Source organism: Pelobates fuscus, chromosome 10 (genome assembly GCF_036172605.1).
Source record: "Pelobates fuscus isolate aPelFus1 chromosome 10, aPelFus1.pri, whole genome shotgun sequence".
NCBI lineage: Eukaryota > Metazoa > Chordata > Amphibia > Anura > Pelobatidae > Pelobates > Pelobates fuscus.
Window position 1 is genome coordinate 12,678,462 of NC_086326.1, and position 27,672 is coordinate 12,706,133.

The 27,672-nt window shown below is 37.6% G+C and overlaps 2 protein-coding genes across 3 annotated transcripts in view; both read right to left on the bottom strand.

Annotated features, from left to right (window-relative positions):
• The window catches only part of LOC134575465 (alpha-2-macroglobulin-like), a 312,276-nt gene that overhangs the window by 165,776 nt on the left and 118,828 nt on the right, over nucleotides 1-27,672 (bottom strand). The window lies entirely within an intron of this gene.
• The window catches only part of LOC134575463 (alpha-2-macroglobulin-like), a 260,467-nt gene continuing 257,469 nt past the window's right edge, over nucleotides 24,675-27,672 (bottom strand). Inside the window, exons 35-36 of the mRNA XM_063434756.1 lie at nucleotides 25,591-25,632; nucleotides 24,675-24,805 (exon numbers count right to left, since the gene is read on the bottom strand). Coding sequence (XP_063290826.1) covers nucleotides 24,786-24,805; nucleotides 25,591-25,632 — 62 coding nt within the window. The 3' untranslated portion in view covers nucleotides 24,675-24,785. The remainder of the gene's footprint in view (nucleotides 24,806-25,590; nucleotides 25,633-27,672) is intronic.

A 27,672-nucleotide genomic window follows, 5' to 3' on the forward strand; every position in this document is an offset into this window, starting at 1 on the left:
TTGGAGAGGAGGGGATTTTCTTAAAACACTAGGACAGAGTGAGATGAAGTGGATATTCAACCTCGGGACCATAAAACCCCAGGGGTTGAATATAGATTTTGAGTTATGCCACTTCATATAAATTATACCTTAGGATCCCTCCCCCTCTCTTTTTATACAGGGAGTGCAGAATTGTTAGGCAAGTTGTATTTTTGAGGATTAATTTTATTATTGAACAACAACCATGTTCTCAATGAACCCAAAAAACTCATTAATATCAAAGCTGAATATTTTTGGAAGTAGTTTTTAGTTTAATTTTAGTTATAGCTATTTTAGGGGGATATCTGTGTGTGCAGGTGACTATTACGGTGCATAATTATTAGGCAACTTAACAAAAAACAAATATATACCCATTTCAATTATTTATTTTTACCAGTGAAACCAATATAACATCTCAACATTCACAAATATACATTTCTGACATTCAAAAACAAAACAAAAACAAATCAGTGACCAATATAGCCACCTTTCTTTGCAAGGACACTCAAAAGCCTGCCATCCATGGATTCTGTCAGTGTTTTGATCTGTTCACCATCAACATTGCGTGCAGAAGCAACCACAGCCTCCCAGACACTGTTCAGAGAGGTGTACTGTTTTCCCTCCTTGTAAATCTCACATTTGATGATGGACCACAGGTTCTCAATGGGGTTCAGATCAGGTGAACAAGGAGGCCATGTCATTAGATTTTCTTCTTTTATACCCTTTCTTGCCAGCCACGATGTGGAGTACTTGGACGCGTGTGATGGAGCATTGTCCTGCATGAAAATCATGTTTTTCTTGAAGGATGCAGACTTCTTCCTGTACCACTGCTTGAAGAAGGTGTCTTCCAGAAACTGGGAGTTGAGCTTGACTCCATCCTCAACCCGAAAAGGCCCCACAAGCTCATCTTTGATGATACCAGCCCAAACCAGTACTCCACCTCCACCTTGCTGGCGTCTGAGTCGGACTGGAGCTCTCTGCCCTTTACCAATCCATCCATCTGGCCCATCAAGACTCACTCTCATTTCATCAGTCCATAAAACCTTAGAAAAATCAGTCTTGAGATATTTCTTGGCCCAGTCTTGACGTTTCAGCTTGTGTGTCTTGTTCAGTGGTGGTCGTCTTTCAGCCTTTCTTACCTTGGCCATGTCTCTGAGTATTGCACACCTTGTGCTTTTGGGCACTCCAGTGATGTTGCAGCTCTGAAATATGGCCAAACTGGTGGCAAGTGGCATCCTGGCAGCTGCACGCTTGACTTTTCTCAGTTCATGGGCAGTTATTTTGCGTCTTGGTTTCTCCACACGCTTCTTGCGACCCTGTTGACTATTTTGAATGAAACGCTTGATTGTTCGATGATCACGCTTCAGAAGCTTTGCAATTTTAAGAGTGCTGCATCCCTCTGCAAGATATCTCACTATTTTTTACTTTTCTGAGCCTGTCAAGTCCTTCTTTTGACCCATTTTGCCAAAGGAAAGGAGGTTGCCTAATAATTATGCACACCTGATATAGGGTGTTGATGTCATTAGACCACACCCCTTCTCATTACAGAGATGCACATCACCTAATATGCTTAATTGGTAGTAGGCTTTCGAGCCTATACAGCTTGGAGTAAGACAACATGCATAAAAAGGATGATGTGGTCAAAATACTAATTTGCCTATTAATTCTGCACGCAGTGTATATATATTTTTTTTTTATATATTTGTTTTTATTTTATTTTATTTTATTTCAAATTTAAATTGTATCCCACTTTTAATTCTATCTCCAATTTATAGGTATTCCATTGATCATTTGTATTTAACATTATGTCATTATTAATATTTTTCCTATTGATTCATAATCTATGAATACCACTCAATATGTAAAATCATTATCACTTTAAGAAATATTTATAAAGATGTCACCATTACATCATAACTAAGAAAGGATATTTTATTAATATTATCCCACATTGATGCACTTTATCTTACAGCACTTTCACTGTATTGCACTTTAAATCACAGTAAGTGTATTATACACTTCATATTTCTATATAAGACCATCTGTATGGTCTATCCTCCAGCCTCTCCCGGCCAGCTTTTATTTTCTTTTCTTTGCATGCTCGCGGCGAACTGGGGGGAGGAGCCAAAGACCACTCCGACACTCCTCTATGGGTGAAGAATGCCGGAGTGAGTCTCACACTGTCTCTCCCCTCCGTCTCACCGTAGAAGAGCGCATGCGCCATGGAGAGGCCGGCACACTTCCGGGGAATGACGGAGTGACGATCACGTGATTCCGTGACGTCACTTCCGCCAATCGCCCGAACACACACAGATTATTTCCGCCAACCACTGTCCACCAATGAAATTGAAAAGGTTAAAAAAAGGCGCCCAACCCCAGCACCTATTAAAGAAACACACACACAAAACACCATATAGGAAAATGTAACCATCACTGTGATTGGACAATATGGACTGCAACCCTTAATGGGGAGGACCCCTACAAACATTTAAAAGGAAGATTTAGAGGACCAAGCATCACAGCTGACTGAGGAAGCTCCAGAGCAAGGAGTGAAATGCGTTTTGGCTACTACAAAAGGACTTTTTTATTAAGGACTTTTTTACTATACTGTTTTTATTTTATTTTGTTTTACAATAGAATAAATGTATTACTTTTTACTTAAAAGCCTTTCAAGTCCTTTTTTTGGGAAAAACCTCAACTACATCTTCCTAGGGGTAGTGCCATCCCCACTCAAATTGGCACAATACTTTTACACCTAGAGCCGGGACCCACAGGCTCAGGACCAGGTGAGCACACCATTTATCTCTTATATTGAGATTTTTACAAATGTCTTCTACACATTTGTCTGCTTCTCCCATTCTTTTCTTTTGAGGAATACCCCACATTGAAGGAGACGGGCCGTGCTACCCCAAATAAGCACACGAGCCATAATACGGAGCCAGTGTTCTCACATACAGGCTCCTTTAAATGTGAGTGTTCCATTTTTTAAGATACCACTTACTGTGTTATATGTTGTTATTTTCCTGAAACCATCTGCACTATATTGTACCCTTTATATATTTTCTCTCGATATGTACCCTGCATAACATCATTGAAAGAAAGATCTTTTTGACCATTTTTGGTAAGCTATATGTGTTAAAGCGCTCCACCTATTGGTATAAGTACTTTGTCACTTACACCGCACTTATAATTTTAAACGTTGTTCTCGTGGAATAGAGGATATTTCCACATTGGTGTTTTGAGCAGCTTGACTATTACTGTATTCGTTTATTAGATACTCTGGTATACACATCCCTCTGTAATAGGAGGTACTCTTTGATTGATACTCAAAATGAATTACTTTAATAATCCCAAATAATTTAATACTCTTGGATTAACACCTAAAACTATATAAAATATTAAAAACATGAACCATCTGTGTATTAGGCTGGGGTTGTTGGGTGTGGGTATAGGTTAGAAGCTATGGTTGGTATTGAGGAATATGTGGGGGTGGGTTTGGGCACTCATTTTTCCAGTGACCTGCTATACACAATTAGAACAGTGTGTTCCACCAATGCTGAAGTTGTTACCTCCAGGGCCGGCCTTAGGCATTTAGATGCCCTGTGCGAAAAATCTTCACAGCGCCCCCCCCCCCCCCCCGTCATCCATGTATGCTGTAATGTTTGTGTTGTCTGTGTATGTGATAGTAGGTGTGATGAATGTGTGTGATATGTATGCTATGTGTGATATTTGTAATGGGTGTATTAACAGTGTGTGATATGCGTGTATTGGTTGTATGTGACACACACACACACAGAGTCAGACGGCCATACACACACACAGGAAGACATCCACACACACAGGCAGACAGTCATACACACACACACACAGACACACAAAGGCAGACAGTCACACACACACACACAGACATACACAAAGACACACACAGGCGGACAGTCAAACACACAGACACACAGAGGCAGACAGTCATACACACACACACAAACACAGACAGTAATACACACAGGCAGACAGTCAGACACACAGACACACAGAGGCAGACAGTCATACACACACACACACAGACAGTAATACACACAGGCAGACAGCCATACACACACACACACACAGACAGTAATACACACAGGCAGACAGTCATACACACACACACACAGAGGCAGACAGTCATACACACACATAGACAGTAATACACACAGGCAGACAGTCATACACACACACACACAGAGGCAGACAGTCATACACACACATAGACAGTAATACACACAGGCAGAGAGTCACACTCACCTGACAATCACTCATTGTGGAGGCAGTGCAGCTCCTGGTGACTGTTTGGTGGGGAAGCAGGGACTCCTTCCTGCATCCCCTGCAGCAGTTTTCTGGCGCTTTTAGCTCCGCCCCCGCCGCACGGTAAGCTCCGCCCCCGCCGGAAATGTAAAAAAAAAAAAATGTTTTTTTTTTTTTATTCCGGCCGGCTGTGCGGCCGCACGGCGCCCCCTGCTCCATGTCGCCCTGTGCGGCTGCACAGCTCGCACACCCCTAAGGCCGGCCCTGGTTACCTCTACAAAAGTTAGACCCTTTGACCAAATCCTCTACCTCTGCCTTTATTCCATATGCAGGATGGGATTACCTAACTCACACCCCCTCTTTGTGTACCCCTATTTGTGTATCACACAGATATAATATTAATAAGCTTTTAAAGGTTTAATGGATAGTTAAATTGTGTATATAAAGCAAGGTTGTCTAGGGATATATATATTGACAATGAAGCATAGCCTTCTTATAGGGCTTGCAATACTGACAGTCTGTGATGCAGACATGCAGTTAGCTACTTTTCCATTGTTATAATATATTGAAAACACTAAGACCTTGCACATTTTTGAAACGCATATTGCTTCCTGTACCTGGTGCCGTGCAAGGATGTAGTTGGGACATATTTCAAATTGAGTATCAAAAGTCTAACCACAAAACTAAATGTTATACGCTTATCAAGAAAACAAGTTTTAACCCGTTAGTGCATACTTTGGATAGCCTCTTTGCATAATTTGGCACCTAGTGAGATTATTATATTATTTATTAATCCTCTTCTGGATCTGCAAAAGGCTTTTAATTTACCCATACAAATATAATACAGTAGTTTAGGAGATTAAAATTACCTCACTTATAAATTTCAGAAATTGTCTAATCTCTATTAAAAATACCATGTTATTATTACCCCATAATCAATGAGACATACTAGATGAATCTTACTTTGACACAAACAATGCAATATACTTTAAAAGTAGAGTTAACTCTGAGCTGGACAATACTCCCCTATTAGAACTCCTTTTTGAGGGAGAGACATCTTCAATCCTTTTTATCAGTAAAAGAATAACTTTCAGGATTAATCGATTTGCAAATGGAAATGTGGACCCACGATTTGAACAGCAGAAGTTTGCGGGGCCCCTTTCATGTGGGATGTAACAAGCGTTTTTCTTGCTCCAGGAGCGATAGCATACAATTGTTTCATTCTAGCCGGCTGGACAGCATTTCACCTTTTGTAAAAACACTAAATGCTTGCGTTAATGATATGCAAATCACTCTGCTAGTTAAACTCCTACACAATGGATAATAAAATACATAAAACACATAACACACTAATTCATTTCAAACCATATAACTCATACTCAGCATCCAATGTAATATTACATGTCATCTCACAAAACAGACATCTCACAAAACAGACGTAGTAGAAACACATAATGGATACCCAGCAGATATGCCAATCCACAAAACAGATTCATGGGCATGCAACTACACACTCTGTGTCCCTCCTAGGAAACACGGGTAGACACAATATAAAAGCAGTCTTAAACTAACACCTCCAAATCTCCATTCCCATATAGCTATATCAGACCACAACACAGAGCCTCTCTGAGCTCATAGAACTACTCTTGGCCAAAACACTAATATTCAACAGCTAATAAAACCGTAATTCGCTAGGTTATTTGGCTGGCATGCTTATCAGTATCACTAGACTGAGACAAACTGATTCAATTATAATTTAAAACAACACAGCAACATATAAACCACTTTCCAGTTAAGCTGCACACTTCATACATTATCACAGTCACCATTTACACAGAATAAACAGTTAAGAGCTGGATTCAGAACATATTATTGTAAGGTATACCAATTTATACATGTTTTTTTCTTAATTAACTTAATTACTTTAATCTACTATAGTATTGTATATAAAGAAAAGGATCCATTTATATAGTGCGCTCCTAACTCAAATATTTGTATGAAACTTCCATTAACTAATCTGAGATGATACTGCATCAACTTAAATCTTATAGAAATTGACCAAACATCTGGACCCTATTACACAGACATGGTTCCACCCGAATCTTTCAGAACTCTCAGAGACTTAAAAATTTATACTAAACCATGTTTAAAAGGCATGGCAAACCTTAGACTGGTCAGTCTCCAAGAGCCTTAGTAACACAGGTAGAAACCTTTGTCCATGATCTCTGATTCAGGCTATATACCATAATTTAAAACAACACATATAATGTGAGACATAGAAGACACAAAACATATGCAGTAGGCATCTGTGGCAATAAAAAGGTTAGCTTACAGCACAAAATGAAGCATGTGTTGGACCACTGAAAATGTAAATGTTGCTCTCTTATTTACAAACAAAAATCATATTTACAATATGGATCCTTTGCAACAAACACCCAGGGCAGAGAAGATGGGCTGATTGGTGTTCTATACAATTAATCCCATATGGGGAATTAACTTTCAAATACTAATGAAGTGACTGAGCTTGTCATGCAAACAATGCAACACATCCCACTCTCATACATCCCACTCTCATAGAAAGTGTAATGGGCTTATGGTATTAAAGTAACAATCATACCAGGCACACAGATCCCATGTAAAATAACTTACAATAAAACAAAGTAATAAGCTTATACTTTTATGTGACAGGAAGAATAAAGCAAAACTATTATAAACGATTATAAACTTTATCTAAGCATAAAATACATATAAACAAGAAAAGTTAACTACTTCATATTCTTACATGGTTATTTCCCATTCCTAGGACAAATCTTTCAAACACGTATTCACAAACACAACCACCACCAGACTTAACTAATGACAATTAGAGGGTGGACAAGGTGAACCTATTTATCTGTGTACACTTTTTCTTTTATCCTAGTATATTCACATATATACTAAATCCTTTGTCTATTTACTTATAGACACCTTAGTCTATTAGTGTCTAACTAAACAATTTCCCACAACCCAATAATGTTGAAAAAAAATGACAACTAGGGACCAGAGAAGGCAAGTTTCATTACTTGTGTACACTTCATCTCTAACTCTAGTATATTCACTTATATACTAATACATTACCTATATCTCTTTATAGGCAGGCACCTTAAATTACCACAGTCTAGTTCCCTTACTAGACCGGTCTAGTTCCCTTACTAGACTAAAATCTGGACCTTTATGTAAACTGAGTCACAATACATGTATATAAAATAGCCTTTCCTAAAATGAATGTAGACTTACAAAACCACGGGGATCATAGATTCAGGGCGTCAAAATAGACACAAGGAATTACTACTCACCCGTAATCAATGGTTTGGCTACATCCCACCGCTGCCACCAAGCTGAAAGGCAACTTCTATCCTAAGTGACTCGGTCCAACTTAGGCGTTCTCTGGTCTCCGTTGCCGGCTGAATTCAGGGAAGAATGATGGAGCAAATAATGACACGTGCACACAGTTTGCTTTCCAAGGATCTTCAAATGTATTATGGAATGCTTGTCATATTTATACAGTATTGATTATGAACTTTGACATACAAAATATGCAATAAATGGTTACACAGGATACAGGTTTATGCTAAAAGCAGAAATAACTGGTCTTGCACAAGAACTACATATGCCTCGTGGTCAATCATGCTTTATCTTGCGTGATTCTTTCCTAGGAATCAGCAGGTCAAACTTAGTTTGCGGATGTGTCTGTTAGGTCAAAAGCAGAATTTTTTAGGTCAAAAGCAGAAGCTATAAATAAAAAATAACCTGTGGTTAGTCTGGTTTTTAGCTCTTTTAGCTCTGTAAATCATAAGAAAGAGATTATTTTATCTGAATTTGATAGATGAGATTATAGATGAGGTTTATTAACTCTTTATATCCCTTCAGTGTGTAAGTATAAAAAAATATATAAACTTTATTACAACCAAATATCAATAAAAAACACACATAAAACAGGCAAATGGAAGTCCAATAATAAAGAGTCCTATGCTCGCTCACTGATCCCAGGACGCGTTTCGCCTCAAAGGCTTCCTCAGCTGGGTAGAAAAAAGTCTCTGTAGTCTCCCTTGGTCTTCTTTCCTGCTATCTATACCCCTCTAATGAGGGATTTAATTAATCTCAGGTTTCTATTTTCGCGGGCTAATCACCATTAGAACGGTGATGCCCTGCGTTTCAAACCTCTCTCCTATGTTGGTACGTTCTTTCCGTTCTTGCGGTTCATTTCTATTACTTCCACATTGTTTGCCGATACGTCACTTCCGGTGGTGCGTTTCAATATACACTGCGTGCAGAATTATTAGGCAAATTAGTATTTTGACCACATCATCCTCTTTATGCATGTTGTCTTACTCCAAGCTGTATAGGCTCGAAAGCCTACTACCAATTAAGAATATTAGGTGATGTGCATCTCTGTAATGAGAAGGGGTGTGGTCTAATGACATCAACACCCTATATCAGGTGTGCATAATTATTAGGCAACTTCCTTTCCTTTGGCAAAATGGGTCAAAAGAAGGACTTGACAGGCTCAGAAAAGTTAAAAATAGTGAGATATCTTGCAGAGGGATGCAGCACTCTTAAAATTGCAAAGCTTCTGAAGCGTGATCATCGAACAATCAAGCGTTTCATTCAAAATAGTCAACAGGGTCGCAAGAAGCGTGTGGAGAAACCAAGGCGCAAAATAACTGCCCATGAACTGAGAAAAGTCAAGCGTGCAGCTGCCAAGATGCCACTGGCCACCAGTTTGGCCATATTTCAGAGCTGCAACATCACTGGAGTGCCCGAAAGCACAAGGTGTGCAATACTCAGAGACATGGCCAAGGTAAGAAAGGCTGAAAGACGACCACCACTGAAAAAGACACACAAGCTGAAACGTCAAGACTGGGCCAAGAAATATCTCAAGACTGATTTTTCTAAGGTTTTATGGACTGATGAAATGAGAGTGAGTCTTGATGGGCCAGATGGATGGATTGGTAAAGGGCAGAGAGCTCAAGTCCGACTCAGACGCCAGCAAGGTGGAGGTGGAGTACTGGTTTGGGCTGGTATCATCAAAGATGAGCTTGTGGGGCCTTTTCGGGTTGAGGATGGAGTCAAGCTCAACTCCCAGTTTCTGGAAGACACCTTCTTCAAGCAGTGGTACAGGAAGAAGTCTGCATCCTTCAAGAAAAACATGATTTTCATGCAGGACAATGCTCCATCACACGCGTCCAAGTACTCCACAGCGTGGCTGGCAAGAAAGGGTATAAAAGAAGAAAATCTAATGACATGGCCTCCTTGTTCACCTGATCTGAACCCCATTGAGAACCTGTGGTCCATCATCAAATGTGAGATTTACAAGGAGGGAAAACAGTACACCTCTCTGAACAGTGTCTGTGAGGCTGTGGTTGCTGCTGCACGCAATGTTGATGGTGAACAGATCAAAACACTGACAGAATCCATGGATGGCAGGCTTTTGAGTGTCCTTGCAAAGAAAGGTGGCTATATTGGTCACTGATTTGTTTTTGTTATGTTTTTGAATGTCAGAAATGTATATTTGTGAATGTTGAGATGTTATATTGGTTTCACTGGTAAAAATAAATAATTGAAATGGGTATATATTTGTTTTTTGTTAAGTTGCCTAATAATTATGCACAGTAATAGTCACCTGCACACACAGATATCCTCCTAAAATAGCTATAACTAAAAACAAACTAAAAACTACTTCCAAAAATATTCAGCTTTGATATTAATTAGTTTTTTGGGTTCATTGAGAACATGGTTGTTGTTCAATAATAAAATTAATCCTCAAAACTACAACTTGCCTAATAATTCTGCACTCCCTGTACGTTCCACCGGTTGTTGCGTTAATTTCCGGATCCAGAAGATATCGAGCCAGACATAAAGAGGATATCTAATGTCAGAAGACTAATACTATACATACAATACTTATGAATGACTATATGCATAAAGAAAATAAACATATCCTAAAAAATACTCATACCCAGGGCCGGACTGGGAAAAAAATTAGGCCCGGGCATTTTTCAATCAGAGCGGCCCCCTAAGAAGGGGGCGGGGCCAGAGAGGGTGTGTTTTGTCATCACTAATGACAATCACGCCCCCTCTCAAAGTGAGCATGTTGGTTCAATACACAGAGCCCCGCTGAAGAGCTCTGGCATTAGAAAAAGGCCCTGTATTTGTTCTGCGCAGCGCCAGCAAATTTAATAACATGCTTGCTCTGTGTTTGCTTTTAAATTGTCTCTGGTGTCTCCACAGGTGAGATACCAGAGGACAAAAGGGCCAGGAAAGTGTATGGTGCATGTGGGATTGTGTGTGTAGAATGTGGTGTGGTATTGTGTAAATAGGTCAATTTTATTTGTGTTTGTGGTGTAATATGTGTGGCTAGGGGCTGTAGAGAGTGTATGTATAGGGGGCATAGTGTTATAGGGGATGTAGCGAGTGTGTGCATACGGGCTGTAGTGTGTGTATAGGTGACGTAGTGTGTGTAGGGGTTGTAGAGAGGGTGTGTTTAGAGAATGTTGTATGTGTTTGCTGACAAGGAATGTAGTGTGTGTGTAGGTGGTGCAGTGTGTGTGTGTGTAGGAGATCTAGTGTGTAAAGGACCAAGAGTGTGTATAGGAGATTCTGTTTGTGTGTGTGTGTGTGTGTGTGTGTATATAGAGGATTAAGAGCGCATATAGGGTAAGGGATCTAGCGTGTATCTGGAGCGTAATGTGTGTAGTGGTGCAGTGTGAGGGGTGCTGTAGTGTGTGTGTGTGTGTGTGTATATATATATATATATATATATATTTGGACGTATTGTATGTGTGAGGGGCGCAGTGTGTGTGTATGTAAGAGGGGTGCTGTGTGTGAGGGTGTTTTTATCTGCCATCACATTCTAGGTTTCTAATTTTCTTTGTCTGTTAACTCACTGAGGTTTATTTTATATAATATATATATATATATATGTGTGTGTGTGAGCGAGGGTGCTGTCTGTCTGAGGGTGCTGTGTGTGAGTGAGGGTGCTGTGTGTGTCTGAAGGTTATGTGTGCTGTGTGTCTGAGGGTGCTGTGTGTGAGTGAGGGTGCTGTGTGTGAGTGAGGGTGCTGTGTGTGTCTGAAGGTGATGTGTGCTGTGTGTCTGAGGGTGCTGTTTGTGTCTGGGTGCGCTGTGTATGTCTGGGTGCGGTGTGTGTGTTGGGGTCTGTGTGTGTGTTTGGGTGCTGTGTCTGTCTGGGGGTGCTGTGTGTGTGTCTGGGTGCTGTGTGTGTGTGTGTGTCTGGGGGTGCTGTGTGTGTGTCTGGGGGTGCTGTGTGTGTCTGGGGGTGCTGTGTGTGTCTGGGTGCTGTGTTTGTGCCGGGGTGCTGTGTTTGTGTCGGGGTGCTGTGTTTGTGTCGGAGTGCTGTGTGTGTGTCTGGGGGTGCTGTGTGTGTCTGGGGGTGCTGTGTGTGTGTCTGGGGGTGCTGTGTGTGTCTGGGGGTAATGTGTGTGTGGCGGGGGGTGATGTGTGTGTGAGGGGGCTGTTAGTGTGATTTTTTTATTTAAATGTAAGTATCTTTTTTTATTAAATAAAAAAATCACACTAACAGCCCTCTCACACACACATCACCCCCAGCCACACACACATCACCCCGACACAAACACAGCACCCGACACAAATACAGCACCCCCAGACACACACAGCACCCCCAGACACACATGTGGTGCTGTGTTTGTGTCGGGGTGCTGTGTGTGTGTCTGTGGGTGCTGTGTGTGTATGGGTGCTGTGTGTGTGTGTCTGGGGGAGCTGTGTGTGTGGCTGGGGGTGATGTGTGTCTGGGGGTGCTGTGTGTGTCTGGGGGTGCTGTGTGTGTGTCTGGGTGCTGTGTGTGTGTCTGGGTGCTGTGTGCGTGTGAGGGGGCTGTTAGTGTGATGTTTTTATTTAAATGTAAGTATTTTTTTTATTAATAATAAAAAAAAAAAGTTATATCCCCCCTCCCTTCTTACCTTTATCCTGGGAGGGGGGGGTCCGTTCTGCCTGTGGGTGGGGTGCCATGCTGCCATCCTTCCCTGGTGGTCCAGTGGTGAGAGTGAACTCTAGCCCCTGCCGGCTAGAGTTCACTCTCGCGAGATCTGAGCGTCTAACCGCGGCAACGCTCAGACCTCGCGAGAGGACCCGGCGGAGCTGCTGGATAGAGCTCCGCCGGTCCTCTCCTCCCTCCCACACTCCCCAGCCAGCGGCCGCCCTTAACAGTGCCTGTGGGCCGGTGAGGGAGATCTTTGATCTCCCCACCGGCCCATGGAGACACACAGCAGGGCCGGCGCTCAGATAGCGCTGGCCCTGCAGCGGCCGGCGCGGGGAGATCCTGTGATCTCCCCTGCCGGCCTCGGCCCCACGGCCATCGCGGCCCACCGGGCATTTGCCCGGTATGCCCGATGGCCAGTCCGGGCCTGCTCATACCCTAATATATATACCGTAAAATAGAATGGAGTAACATATGAGAGGGATCAAAATCCCTGTCTTACACAAACAACCTCTATTAAGAAGACAAGTGCTAATATATATATAAAAAAAATTATACAGGACAGGCTAATCTAAAAGATAAATAAAAGATTATTATGACCGAAAAATATAAATATTACGTAAAAAAATGGCACATTTTTGAAATCTGCATTGAGTCCACATGGGATCAAAGTGTTCAATTTAAAAATCCATTCCATCTCTTCCCTTATTTAAAAAAATCTTTGAATATTAAATGAATTTCATTACTAGGGTTACTATTTAGTTTTCGGTAGGTTTCTTGATCCATTAAAATTCTATTTGATTCCTTGTTCTAAAAATCTTTTGACATTAAAACAATACCCCCCTTTGTCCGCCAGTTTAATAACTAAATCTGAATCTGTTTTTAGATCGTTTAAGGCTTTCCTCTCTTGTATCGTAAGATTTTGATTAAAACAATCTTTTTATCTAGTTTTTTGACCTCAGTCATGACCATAGTCTCAAATGTGGTCATTTTTTCCGAGATCATATGTTTCGGATAGAACTAAGATTTTTCTCTTAAGTTAGTATGATTGAGTGCTTCTTTATCTATAGAATGTTCTATTGGGTTTTTCAAAAAAAACTTTTTTAAACATAAATTCCTTTTAAATCTGTTAAGATCTACATAAAAGTCAAATTTATTGAGGGGTTTGTTAGGGGCAAATTTCAGACCTTTTATCAAAACTTTTTTATGGTCTTCTGTAAGATTTGTATTACTTAAATTATATATTCCTTTTAGGGGGATTAGTTCCTCTGTATTCTTTCTCGACTTTCTTTTTTGGATATATTTTCCTCCTCTTGTGCCTCTTTGCTTGAATTCCTTCTTCTCTTGAATGGTGTCATAGTGTCTAAATTCTCGTCTTTTTTGTGTCTGTCCTTTCCCTTGCTTTTCCAAAAATCCTGGTCTTCGAATTCATCCAATATTTGGAAGCGTTTTCTCGACTCCAAAGGTTCTTCTCTTCTATATTCAATCGGCCTCCTATTTTTTTAGGTATCACCCCTAGGGGATTAAGATACTTTAAAACACCCATGTTTGACAAAGATGTAAGTGGTTTTATGGAACCTTATGCTAGAAGGTTTCTCTATTAATACTATGAATTTGATAATTAGAAGACGCAAAGAAAACTTAAAAGAACTCGATACAGAAATAAACAAATGCCAGAATGAAATCCTGAATTCACATAACCAAGAGGAATTTGATGAAACTACATTAACTATAAAAGAAAATCTAGATAAACTAGAAAAAGAAGTAATAGAAATGAAAAAAGCAAATATTCTAGAGATGTAAGAGATTATAAATTGAAACAAGTAAGAACATTCTCTAAATATAACAATTTAGATAGAAACAGAGAAGATATAAAAGACTATCCAAAACCGTTGGAATATAGAAAAACTCCAACTATAAATAGAGAAACACAAAGAAATAATCAATATATAAGATATAAAGAAAACAGACCCTCTACCAAACAATATGTGAACAAAGAAAGATATAATTATCGTCCATATAGGAATAGAGAATACCAGAACCACCACCCATATAGAGCATGGGATAACCCTAAACCAAAAGATTGGTACCCACAAAATAAAGGTAATTACCAAGAGAATAAAGGGGACTATGAGAGGAGAAGACAAGAGAGAAAACAACGAGAAGATAGTTTAATATATAGAAATGAGAGACAAGAGAAAAGGACCAAATATAGAAACGAAAAAGAAGAGAGAACACCATATAGGAGGCCGATTGAATATAGAAGAGAAGAACCTTTGGAGACGAGAAATCGCTTCCAAATATTGGATGAATTCAAAGACCAGGATTTTTGGAAAAGCAAGGGAAAGGACAGACACAAAAAAGACGAGAATTTAGACACTATGACACCATTCAAGAGAAGAAGGAATTAAAGCAAAGAGGCACAAGAGGAGGAAAATATATCCAAAAAAGAAAGGCGAGAAAGAATACAGAGGAACTAATCCCCCTAAAAGGAATATATAATTTAAGTAATAAAAATCTTACAGAAGACCATAAAAAAGTTTTCATAAAAGGTCTGAAATTTGCCCCTAACAAACCCCTCAATAAATTAGACTTTTATGTAGATCTTAACAGATTTAAAAGGAATTTATGTTTAAAAAAGGTTTTTTTTAAAAACCCAATAGAACATTCTACAGATAAAGAAGAAGCACTCAATCTTACTAACTTAAGAGAAACATATGATCTCGGAAAAAAATGACCACATTTGAGACTATGGTCATGACTGAGGTAAAAAAAACTAGATAAAAAGATTTTTTTTAATTAAAATCTTACGATACAAGAGAGGAAAGCCTTAAAAGATCTAAAAACAGATTCAGATTTAGTTATTAAACCGGCGGACAAAGGGGGGGTATTGTTTTAATGTCAAAAGATTTTTAGAACAAGGAATCAAATAGATTTTTAATGGATCAAGAAACCTACCGAAAACTAAATAGTAACTGTAGTAATGAAATTAATTTAATTTTTAAAGATTTTTTTAATAAGGGACTGGAACTTAAACTACTAACCCAAAAGGAATTACATTTTTTAAATATTTTATACCCAAAAATTCCAGTTTTTTATTTTCTTCCGAAAGTTCACAAGGATACAAATAAACCACCAGGGAGACCGATTGTGGCAGGAATAGACTCCATATCTAGCAGACTATCCCAATATGTGGATATCCATCTACAACCTTTGGTAAAAAATACTAAATCATACATTAAGGACACTATAATGATGCTAAATCTTTTAAATAATATTACGTGGAGCAAAAATTGTCTTCTAGTCACTTGTGATGTGACCGCTTTATATAGTAATATTCCCCATACATACGGATGCAAAGCAGTTGAACATTTTCTAAACTACTGCTCTGACACGACTCCTATTAAAATCAATTACATTTTGGAGGGAATTAATCTTATCTTGAATAATAATATTTTCTGGTATGGAGAGGAATTTTTCTTACAAATCAATGGGACGACCATGGGGACTAAGTTCGCCCCCAGCTATGCCAATTTGTTTATGGCCCATTGGGAAAGTTTTTTCGTTTATGGCTCGCATGGCTGGGTGGGGAACTTGGTTCCCTATGGCTGTTACATTGACGATATCTTTTTTATATGGGAAGGAAAGGAAGAGGACCTAGTGAAGTTTCTTGATCATCTTAATAATAATACGTGGGGTATAAAATTAACGAGCAATTGGAGTTCACAGGAAGTTATCTTTCTAGATCTACACATCTATATAGAAGAAAATAAAATCAAAACGAAAAATCATTTCAAAACAGTGGAAGCAAACAGCTTTATTGAAAGAGAAAGCTGCCACTTCTCACCTTGGTTGGAAAATGCACCTAGGGGGCAGTTTCTAAGAATTAGGCGCAATTGCACAGACCTTGAAACTTTTGAGAGCCAATCTAATAAAATCAAACAGGATTTTATAGATAAAGGCTATGAAGAAAGTAAACTCGAAAAACCCAGAATAGAAATTAAAGAAATCGAAATAAATAATCTTTTAAAATATAAAGAGAAAAAAGAAAAAAAGAGTAGTGAAATACCCTTTATATGCAATTTCAGTACAGATAATCACAAAATAAGGGGAATAGTTTCCAAATTCTGGCCTATATTACTTCAAGACCCTGTTGCTAAAGCTGTGCTCCCTATAAAACCTTGCTTTATCCATAGAGGAGTGAACAACCTCCGCTCATCGCTAACGTCAAGTTTTATTAAAGAAAGGAATAATTCAAAAACTACCTTTTTAAATTCGGAGAAAGGCTTTTTGGGCTGTGGCCAATGTTTGCCATGCAAACGGACAGGAAATAAAAAAAGACATTTACATTTTTTTAAAAGTACCGAGGGGAAAGAATATCCGATAAAGGAATTCATTACCTGTTACTCAAATAATCTTATATACCTTATGCAATGCCCCTGTGGTTTATGCTACATAGGGAAAACAACTCGGGCCTTGCATTACAAGAATAGAGGAGCATGGCCGGAATATTGTTAAGAGTTTTGAAAAACACAGCGTCTCCCTTCATTACAAAGAATTTCATAAGAGTGAAGTTAGAGGCACTGTGTTTTTGGGCTTGGACAAAGTAGAAAAAGATTGGAGAGGAGGAAATTATTATAATAAACTCAGTAAACGAGAGATGGAATGGATTTTTAAATTGAACACTTTGATCCCATAGGGACTCAATGCAGATTTCGAAATGTGCCATTTTTTTACGTAATATTTATATTTTTAGGTCATAATAATCTTTTATTTATCTTTTAGATTAGAAGACCAAGGGATCAGTGAGCAAAGGACTCTTTATTATTGGACTTCCATTTGCCTGTTTTATGTGTGTTTTTTATATTTTATTGATATTTGGTTGTAATAAAGTTTATATATATATTTTTATACTTACACATCTAAGGCAATTTTGTTCCTGCTATTGAAAGGAAGGAATGTGGTCCTTAACCACATATGCTATTGGATTTGAGCCTAATTGGAAGGCTCAGGGTTTGTAAGTACGTTTTACCCTTATATTTCACCATTTAAAGGAATATCACAATATTGCACCATATATGTTCTCTTTTAAAATACAGGATAAAGACATATAATTCATCTCCTAAAAGAAGGGAAAGGGTCGCCTCAACGGACCCCAAAAGTGCATTAATTGAGCTATACCCTTTAGCTCATTAAATTGTGAGTTTTGATTTGTCTTCATCTTTTATATTCCTTTTTTTATACAGTCTATACTATGATGTGTTTCTATTTCTCATTATGTTTTAAAGGAACGATACATTATACTTAGACCCTACTATACACCTATAAAAGGTATATATGCATGGTTATTGCTGAATTCACTGCACAAGCCTAATAGATTAAACTTGCACTATATTGACACTAAGCGCTTCACCATTAGAATTTCTTCGATATTTCCATACTATAAGATAAGAACAGGTGTTTGTATTGAATATTTCACTCACATTGTGATATTTAGAACTTATATCCAAGATTATAGCGCTGGTACTAAATTCTTTTTTGAATTGAGACTTGGGTTGTGTAAGGAATGAGGGGCGGAGAGGTCAATGATCAAATATTTTTTATTTGAGATTTTATTGGTTACCAAAACTATTAGATTTGTGCACCGAGAGGAAAAAGGTGGTCCGGTAAATGGACCTTTCATAAATCTAGATTAAACCTCTTTCCTCAACAGTCCATCCACTATTGAGTGTTTGGCAGGGGCTGAGAGGAGATTGGGACATTCTATTGTGTCTGTCGGGAGTGCTATTAGTCCAGTATGGAATCCTTTTGTAAACCCTGTGACCAAAACCTCTACCAAGTGAAGTGAGGGATGTGAATGTAGACGGAAGGACAGGGTGTCTATGTCATAGTTACATAGTTACATAGCTGAAAAAGAGACTTGCATCCATCAAGTTCAGCCTTCCTCACATATGTTTTTGCTGTTGATCCAAAAGAAGGCAAAACAAGTCTCAAGTGCTTTAAATTTTGCAACAAACTAGGAAAGAATTCCTTATTGACCCCAAAATGGCAGTCACATATCTCCTTGGATCAAGCAGCTATTACCCCACTAATTAGAAATTGTATCCCTGTATGTTATGTTTTTGAAAGTATTTATACAATTGCTGTTGGAAATGGACTCTGATATAACCACCTATTCAGGCAGAGAATTCCATATCCTTATAGTTCTTACTTTACAAAATGTTTTTCTTTGCCTTAGATGAAATCTCCTTTCTTCCATCCTGAATGCGTGACCTCATGTCCTATGTATAGCCCTGTTTATGAATAGATTTCCACACAATGGTTTGTACTGGCCCCAAATATATTTGTATAATTGTATCATATCCCCTCTGGCACACTCTTTAGTTTTTCCAAACTAAAGAGATTTAATTTTTTTTGTAATTCACAGGTTTTATTTTGTATAATATGAGTAATTGGGAGGGGGGTACAGAAATAAAGAAGGGGATGGGGGGAAGGAGGAACATCCAGTTTTGTTCACAATGAATGGCATCACATTTATCACACTTACAATTTAAAAGATAGAATATTTAGTTGTCAACCTTTAGCATCTCCAGTAAACATCTTATGGGATTCTGCCCACATGAACCCTTTATTGAGGCAGAATCTTGTGTGTTGGCGGCGGCTGACCTGGCTTATACTTGTGTGCTATTTAGCGGTGAATATATGATCCACCAAAAGTCTGTAGTTTTTGCATTTAAATCTAACCTCTTCTATATGGGTTGCTTGGCGATGTGTAAATGCCTAGGTGTAAATGCCTATGGTGTTGTGTGGTTTAGTTAAGGCGTGTAACGAATCCCAGGGTATGCTATAGCCCTATGTCTGGTCATTCTCTTCTTTCCATTTCTATGTGCTTCGTGGTAGGTTGCGTACTTCCTGCTGGTATCTTTGGAGAACCACCAGTATATGTCTGTGTGTCATGTGCGATAAGTGTTCTGCTGTTGAGGTTTACGTGAAAGTGCAAGTTAACTCTGCTGTGGAGTTGACCATTGCGGATATTAGGGTTGGTCTCCATGTTACCTTGTAGTATGGCTAACAGGGTTGGTTCAAGGCAAGAATGTTGTTTTATATATTTATATTTATTTATTTATTTATTATTATTTTTTACCTTAGTTCTTCTATTTATATATCCCATGTTCCCATGCTTTTTCCTAGAATGTTTTATTTGTTGGATTGCTGTGGTATTTGGCTTCATTATGCCTCCTGGTGCTTAGTTCATATTTGCCAGATAGTGTAATATTTCGTATGCATTCAATTATAGAAGGTATGTTTGTGGAGGACCATTTCCTTGTGATACCCAGTAGAGCTTCTGTTATTATGTGATATATCAAGTAAGTGTCTGATTTGGCTAGTTTTTGTGGATAATGTGAAAGGATGTAGCATTCTGGAGAGTGTGGTAGTTTTGTTCCAGTGCTTTTTGTGATTATCCTAGTTACTTTCAGCCAGAAGGCCTTAAGTTTGGTGCATTGCCATTACATGTATATCAATGATCCAGGTTGGTTCCTTGTGGCATCTCTAGCAGTTCTTGGAATATAGAAAGTAGAATAAATAAAGCAGCGCTGAAATAAGAAGAAAGTGTCTAGTGCTGCTAAAAAATCACCAAGTGTAATGTCACTAATCGCAGTTTACCTCTTTTTACGGAGGAATGTGTGTAACAAAAAATGCGTTAAGAGGTGAAAAATAATTTACAAGCAGCTCTATACACTTGTGTGGAAGTATCCTCAATTCCACCAAACAAATATGACAATTATAGTGCGGTGTAAGTGACAAGAGACCTACACCTATAAGTGGAGCGCTAAAACACATAAACAGCTTACCAAACGTTATTCCGTATAATGGTGCAGTATCAAGTACATGTTAAAAAATACAAAAGAATACAATATAGTGCAGATGGTATATAAAGTGGCAGTGCAGCAATAGTGGTTATATTGTAGTGAACTTGGACACTCACATTTTAAGGAGCCTGTATATAGAAAACACTGGCTCCGTATTACGGCTTGTGTGCTTATAATGGTAGCACCACCCTTCTACTTCGGCTTGAAGAGATTCTCAAAAACATAAAAGAGAATGGACCAATGTGTAGATTTTGGCAGCGGAGAAACACAAATATAGGTGAATAAATGGGGTGCTCACCTGGTCCTGAGCCTGTGGGTCCCGGCTCTAGGTGTGTAAGTATTGTACCAAATCAAGTGGGGATTGTACTACCCCTATGAAGATCCTTTGGAGGCTCCAAAAAGGACTTGAGTAAAATTTGAAAAAAGTAACAAATTTATTGATATACAGCAAATAAAAATAAATGTATCTGATAAAAAAGTCCTCAATAAAAGTCCTTTAAAATGGCCAATACTCTCAAAGTAGAGCTTCTTCAGAGTGTCCAAGTTCACTACGATATAACCACTATTGCTGCACTGCCACTTTATATACCATCTGCACTATATTGTATTCTTTTGTATTTTTTAACATGTACTTGATATTGCACCATTGAACGGAATAACGTTTGGTAAGCTGTTTATGTGTTTTAGCACTCCACTTATAGGTGTAGGTCTCTTGTCACTTACACCGCACTATAATTGTCAAGTGTAATGTCACTCTTTACACTTAAAGAAACACGTGATTGTACAGAATAAAGTGACTAGCGCACATAAATAAATGTTTACCTTAAAAGATATATAATACAGGTTCTTTCTTAAAAGTGTCTTTTTGCCTATATTAAATAAAACAAATACACATAGTGTGACCTGTATTTAAACAAATATTATGAATAAGAGTAGTCGGCAAACTCACAATAATTAGAGCCCATTATAAGTTGGCTCTGGGCTCATGGTGCATTTCATCTTACTTCAGGAGATTTGTAGATAGAAATTCAGCAGTCACTCCCACAGAAAATCAGGAACTCGATGGTTTAATGTAACAAAGATTCCAGGGTCCAAGGTGGAAATTCTTATACATTCTTATATGTTACAATGAGTTCACATTTTTCTTTTTTTTTTCTCTCCTTTTCTTTCTCTTTCTTCTCTTCCCTTTCCTTACTTTTCTTTTATTTTTTTTGTGCATTATATACACTTATTCACTATGTTATTAGCCCGTATTGCTATTTTGGCTTCTATTAGCCTGAAAATATACATGCTAGCACAGTTGACCTTAGTGATCCTATTTCATACATTAAACATAATTAGTTATGTAAATTTTTATGTAATTCATTATCAGTCATCCATGTTACAAAACAAAAAAACACTAAATTATTATTTTATCTTTCTCATCAGTTATATTAACTTCTATTAGCCTACATTAGGCATGTTCTGTTATCCGTTTTTCCGTTGTGACCCTATTTCTGTGGATAAATCAAATGTAATAAATTATGTACGTTCTCACATGTTACATCATCTTAAATTTTTATGTAAATTATACTAAATAAACCATGCATTTTTTTCACTATTCTCTTACCCTATGTTATTATTTTGACTTCTATTAGCCTAAAAATAGGCGTGCAAACACAATTAGCCTTGGTGATCCTGTTTCATACAATAAACAAACTAAGTTATGTACATTTTCATGTTTTTCAATATTAATCATCCGTGCTTCAATGATAAATATTAGAAAGAAAAAATAATAATACACAAGAAATGGGTTAACCTTAATATCTATCACTTTCCCCCATCCACATTTCTGAATGGGATAAGGAAGTGGAAAAAATGTGAAAAAAGAGGGGAAGTAACCTGACTGGATTTGTGTAACCTATTTCCCTCCCTTGTGTCTGTCCACCAGATTCATACAGAGAGAGAATCCAAGACAGGATTTCCTAACCTAATACTATCGGACAATGGACAGTTTCTAGGTACTGCCAGCTGACCCTGTAAAAGGCTTCCTCCATATCGGTGGACAGGAGTAAGGTCTTGTGTTGTGAGCAATAGTTAACAGTATTTCAGAAATGTAAGGCATTTTCCTTGGCTTCACCGCCTGGCACAAGTGTCACCTGGTCATATTTAAATTATCAAAAAGAAGATTTATTTGCCAGGATTTTTGCAAAGCAATTGACATCTACACTTACTGAGAATGTGGGTCGATAATTACTGCATTAAATGATGGATTTTTGCCAGGTTTAGGAATTGCAATTATAAAAACATTACTTTTGTTTAATGATATCTTTGGGAGAGTTTACACTTCCACATTATCTTTGCAAATTCCATTCAATCTATATGTCACTTGGCAGTGATAAGCTGAGAATGGTGGGTTATCCATTCCTAGCTCCAGTACTATGAGCATACCACTGAAATGCAGATTGCACAATATAAATACAGATCATTTGAAAGTGAAATATTGAAGAGGTGGAGGAGATGCAGATATCTTAGCATCAGAAAAAACAAAAACTTTTGCCAAACGGCTCCCCAAAAAATTGACAAAGAACGGGGGGAGGGTTCCCAGAGACCAATGGTAACATATACTTAACAATTTTGTTTATGGTATATTCCCATTTCTGACCTAAATTATTATCAGTGGTATTCTAAATATTGCAATATTTATGAAGTACTGTCCATTTAAGTGTGGAAATGTAAAGATTTATTCAAATTAAAAAAAATTAGTATATGCTGATATTCTATTTGTTTTACCTTTTGTAATATTTCCTAATATTATCCTACTTCAGTATACAAGTATGGCCCAAATTGATGAAAAAAAACTGTGGTTAGGAATTAAGCTGCAGATCATAGATTTGATTACCTGCAAGGTCAACTCAACTTTATAGCATCAATAAACTAGCTATTACTTGTTAAACCCTGTTCACCTGATGCCTTAACCCCTTAAGGACACATGACATGTGTGACATGTCATGATTCCCTTTTATTCCAGAAGTTTGGTCCTTAAGGGGTTAAAGGGGAAGTGTCACTTATGTGGAAATTGCACCATGGAATGAAACATTGACAATCATCTTGCAGCATTACTCACATAATCCGTTGCTGAAGCACGCCTGCCACCACACAAGCTGCGTGCAATTATATCACTACTTCTAAGGAGGCTGCATGCACCAACCGCAATGAGTGGCAATGGGAGCCTCAAGTAATTTCCATCTCTCTTTGGTCCACGTTATTCCGGTGCCCCCATGCATGTGATTTTCAGGGGTGCAGGCATGACATGGACCAATCAAATGTTACTTAAAAGTACTTAAACCTTCCTAGTCCTGTACCGTACACTGTGCCCTATTGTGGTTTCTGTCTCAGTACCCTTTAGTGCATTCCTTGTTGTATTGTATTATCTTATTCTGCTATTGACCGTGGCTTTGTTACTGACTCTGCATGTATCTTTAACCCTTTCCTGTGTTGTTTGCCTGTCTGACTGATTACCATGTACCTGACTCAGGCTAGTTATTGTTTTTGCCGTCTCCCTGCTACCCTGTCATTACTGACTGTCTGACGTTAAGTCCAGCCATTGTAAGGCCCGGTTATACATTATTTCCTTGTTTTATCCCTTCCTGTCCAAAACTTTGCGTGTATTACACCGTGACACATCTATAACTTGCATCATTGCAAGGAAGAGGATACACAAACATTGTTTTGTTTCTTTTCCTCTGTCTGTGTTGAGTAGCAGAGCTTATTATTAATCTAGCATAAAACTATTCTGCCGCACTTTACAGTTGTAGAAAGGTGATATTTAGAGTTGAAGAACTGCTTGCTCAAACAAGCTTCCAAGCTATGAAGATTTTTGGTAGGTTTGATTTCCTGCCCCAAAACACTTACTGGTGAGGCGGTCTGACCAGGATTCCCACCTGAGTTTCCCTCTTCTAAGACTGTGGTGTGGATTTTAACATTTGATTTCATTTTTCACAATTTCTAAACATATATAAGTTAAATAAGGGATAAGCAAACATAATTTTACAAATTCTGGGTGAGGTGATAGTTACCCTTTCAGTGAAAGAGGTCTTACACGTTGTCCCTTGGAGTAAAACACGTAGCATATTATGCACTCTCTCGAACAGTGTGCACCGAGTGGCAAGAAGTTTGATTTTATGCGGTTACGTTAAGTCACATCATTTACAGGCAGCATCTAAAGGTTTGTGTTACATCTCAATTTTCCTTATTCCCACTCTTTTTCAGTTTATTTAATGATTTTTTTCTTCTGTAAATAAAATGTGCAATCACATTTTACATTTAAAAAAACTTGAAAAAGATAATAAAATCTAGATCTCAGGACATATATGGAAACTGACTAAAAGCTAAATGTACCTTCCCTGGTTTATAACTCAGATTCTTTTTTTTCTGTAGTCACAGTTGTGGTACAACAACAGCTTTATATCTGCTCCATGGAAAACAGAAGTAAGTGGTAATAATTGAAACACATGTAGCAAGACTTTAAGAATAAAAACGTGTTTATTTCAAAATAATATACAAATTATATGAATATCTTTAGTTGGGTATGTTATTATTATATGTTTTAAATATTGTTTCTCCGTTCTTCATCTTTAATTGTTTGTTTTCTCAACTAAAACAAAACACATTAAAAAAAACAATTACTAAGATACAAAATCAAGAATTAAATAATATTATGACATTCTCATGAGAGCAGTTTGAATGATGAGTATTTGGGAAAAGAGCTGAGCTGGAGATAGAGAGATATCTGTGAGTGGTGTTAGTGTTTGGATAACAGCCAGTGAGCATAATATTTTGCATGTTAAAATGATAGAAAATGGACATTTAGACTTAAACCCTTAAGGACCAAACTTCTGGAATAAAAGGGAATCATGACATGTCACACATGTCATGTGTCCTTAAGGGGTTAAGAAACTCAAACAAGCATATAATCCAGGAGGATTTGAGAGAGACAGAAATATTGTTAAGTGTCTTGCCCAAGCCTACTCAATGTTGAGGTAGTCTGGATGGGGTTCAAAACTGGTTTACTCAGTTCTAAAACATTTCATTACAGTGGTGTAACACTGCTCCAATCTGACAACACATAGCAGGAAAGAGTTGTGAGTATGAGTAGTGGTTCTATTATACCAACCAAGTAAAGATTGTTGAATGTGACCCAATATCAATCCTTGCTATTTCCATGCACTGTCAATATATGCGTGTAAGTGTGATTAATAATAAGGTTTGTAAAACATTGACCTGATAGATATCATGGTGTAAAAGCCCAAGGAGTACTTAAACAACAATCATAGTGCAGTGACAGAGCACAATATGAGAGCTAATGATTAAATGTTATTAGTTGAGTAGTTGAGAGACAGAGCACTTTCTATAGAGGAATAACAAATATAAGAGTCTTACCTGAACTACAGGGAGAGTTATATTCTGCAATTGCATATTCCCCTTGAAAAGGAAAAAGGAACAATGCATCATTTAATATTCAGTGTTGTTAGTGATCAGGGTCATTACGAACATTTTATTGAAATATGCTGATTAGAAGTCAGTAATACTGTCTCAGTATTATTTGTAATCAGCACAACTCTATATCATTATTGTGTTGTCTGGTTACTTTCCAATGGCACTGGTGATCATAAAAAATATAAACACACTTATGTATAGTGTATTTCCCCAAATGTGGAGTTGAATTGCTAGCACAATGTTAAGGTATTGAACCCAATTAGCTGCAGGTAAGTAGATGTTATTATCCATGTCTACAATGCTCATCATGATTATCATAGAAAGAAGAACGTTCCATTGACTCTGCCATTAATTTAATCTGGTAAAAAAGAAAAGTAGGGTTGCACTCAGTCACAACAATTCTACACAGGGTGCTACTGAGCATGGGTCAGCAAAAACCTCAAATAAATATGTACAGATGAAAAAATCTCAGGCACTCACTGTGAAGTTTTTCAGGAGGACTTATTGCAGCGTTTCGACCTATTAAGGTCTTTATCAAGCTTGAGTCAAAGTTTACTCAATGATAAAGAATAGGGGGCGGACCGAACATCGCATATGTTCGCCCACCGTGGCGAAGGCGAACATGCTATGTTCGCCAGGAACTATTTGCCAGCGAACCGTTTGGGACATCACTACTGAAGACCAATGAGATATTTTGGTTAGAAAATTACAAGCTCAGGTCCCAGATTAAATTAATACAGATGAAAAAATCCCAGGCACTCACTGTGAAGTTTTTCAGGCAGATTTATTGCAACGTTTCGACCTATTAAGGTCTTTATCAAGCTAGCACCACAGTGACAAAATTGCACTTATATACACACAGGTTACAAAAAATCCATTAGTTAACCAGACAATTAAACAATTAAAAAATTTCATTAGACAAACAAGTGTTAAAAATAATACAATCAATATATCAAATTAATGCAGAAGACTAAAAGAAAGACATGGTAAGGAATAAATAGATAAATGGCTGAAAAAAATAGTAAATGAAAATAGTCCAGGTTTTAGAAACAACCATATACACAATTATATATACACAGGTCTTTTGAATAAATATATTACTAAATCCAAATTGTGCAATTAATCATATTAAACTATACCTGGGATTCAATTTGATGCCAAAAAAATATCAACAGGACCGGACCGCCTCTCCCACATGACTAGACGTGATTGCGTCACAAACCACGTCAAAAGATACAGTGGCCGCAAAAAGAAAACGGCATCTGAAGTACGAGCGCATGCGCGAAGAGATATCCAGTCGCGCACGTGCGCGGAAACCAAGGCGCACATCCATGACGACAGGCGACGCACAGAAATGTGCATCAGCCCGCAATCAAAGGATCATATACCTATCCCCAAATTAAACGAACAGTTTAATATCATACATGGAAATACCAGGACAAAAATAAAATAAATAGAAAAATATAGAAAATAAAGAATAAATTAAAATAAAATAAAATAAAAAATTAAGAATAATAAAATAAAAAATAAAAAAAATAAAAAAAACAATAAATAAAATAAGAAATAAAATAAAATAAATATAAAAATATTTTTAAAAAAATTAATAAACAAATAAAAATACAAAAAGTCAAGAATAAATAAATACTAAAATGAAATGAATGAAAAAATATAAATAAATGGTAAAAAAAAGAAAGAGAAAATATATTCCAGAGGATACAAATTTACTGAAGCTAAATCCCAAATTTATATACAAACAAAAACAAATATGTGTATATGTCCACAGAAACATACACATAAGGTTTTGACAATGTATCAATAAAAGAAAAGATAAATATAAAACATCTATCAATGAAAAAGAGGAGAAAATATTCAACACAATGTGTATCAAAAGGTATAAAGTGAATAAAGTGAATAAGAAAAATAAGAGTCCTAAAGTACATAAATTATATCAGATAAGGTTGCAGAACGGGATCCAAAGAAAAAATCTATAAAATTATTTTTAAACATTGGCATGTTTTATCTGAC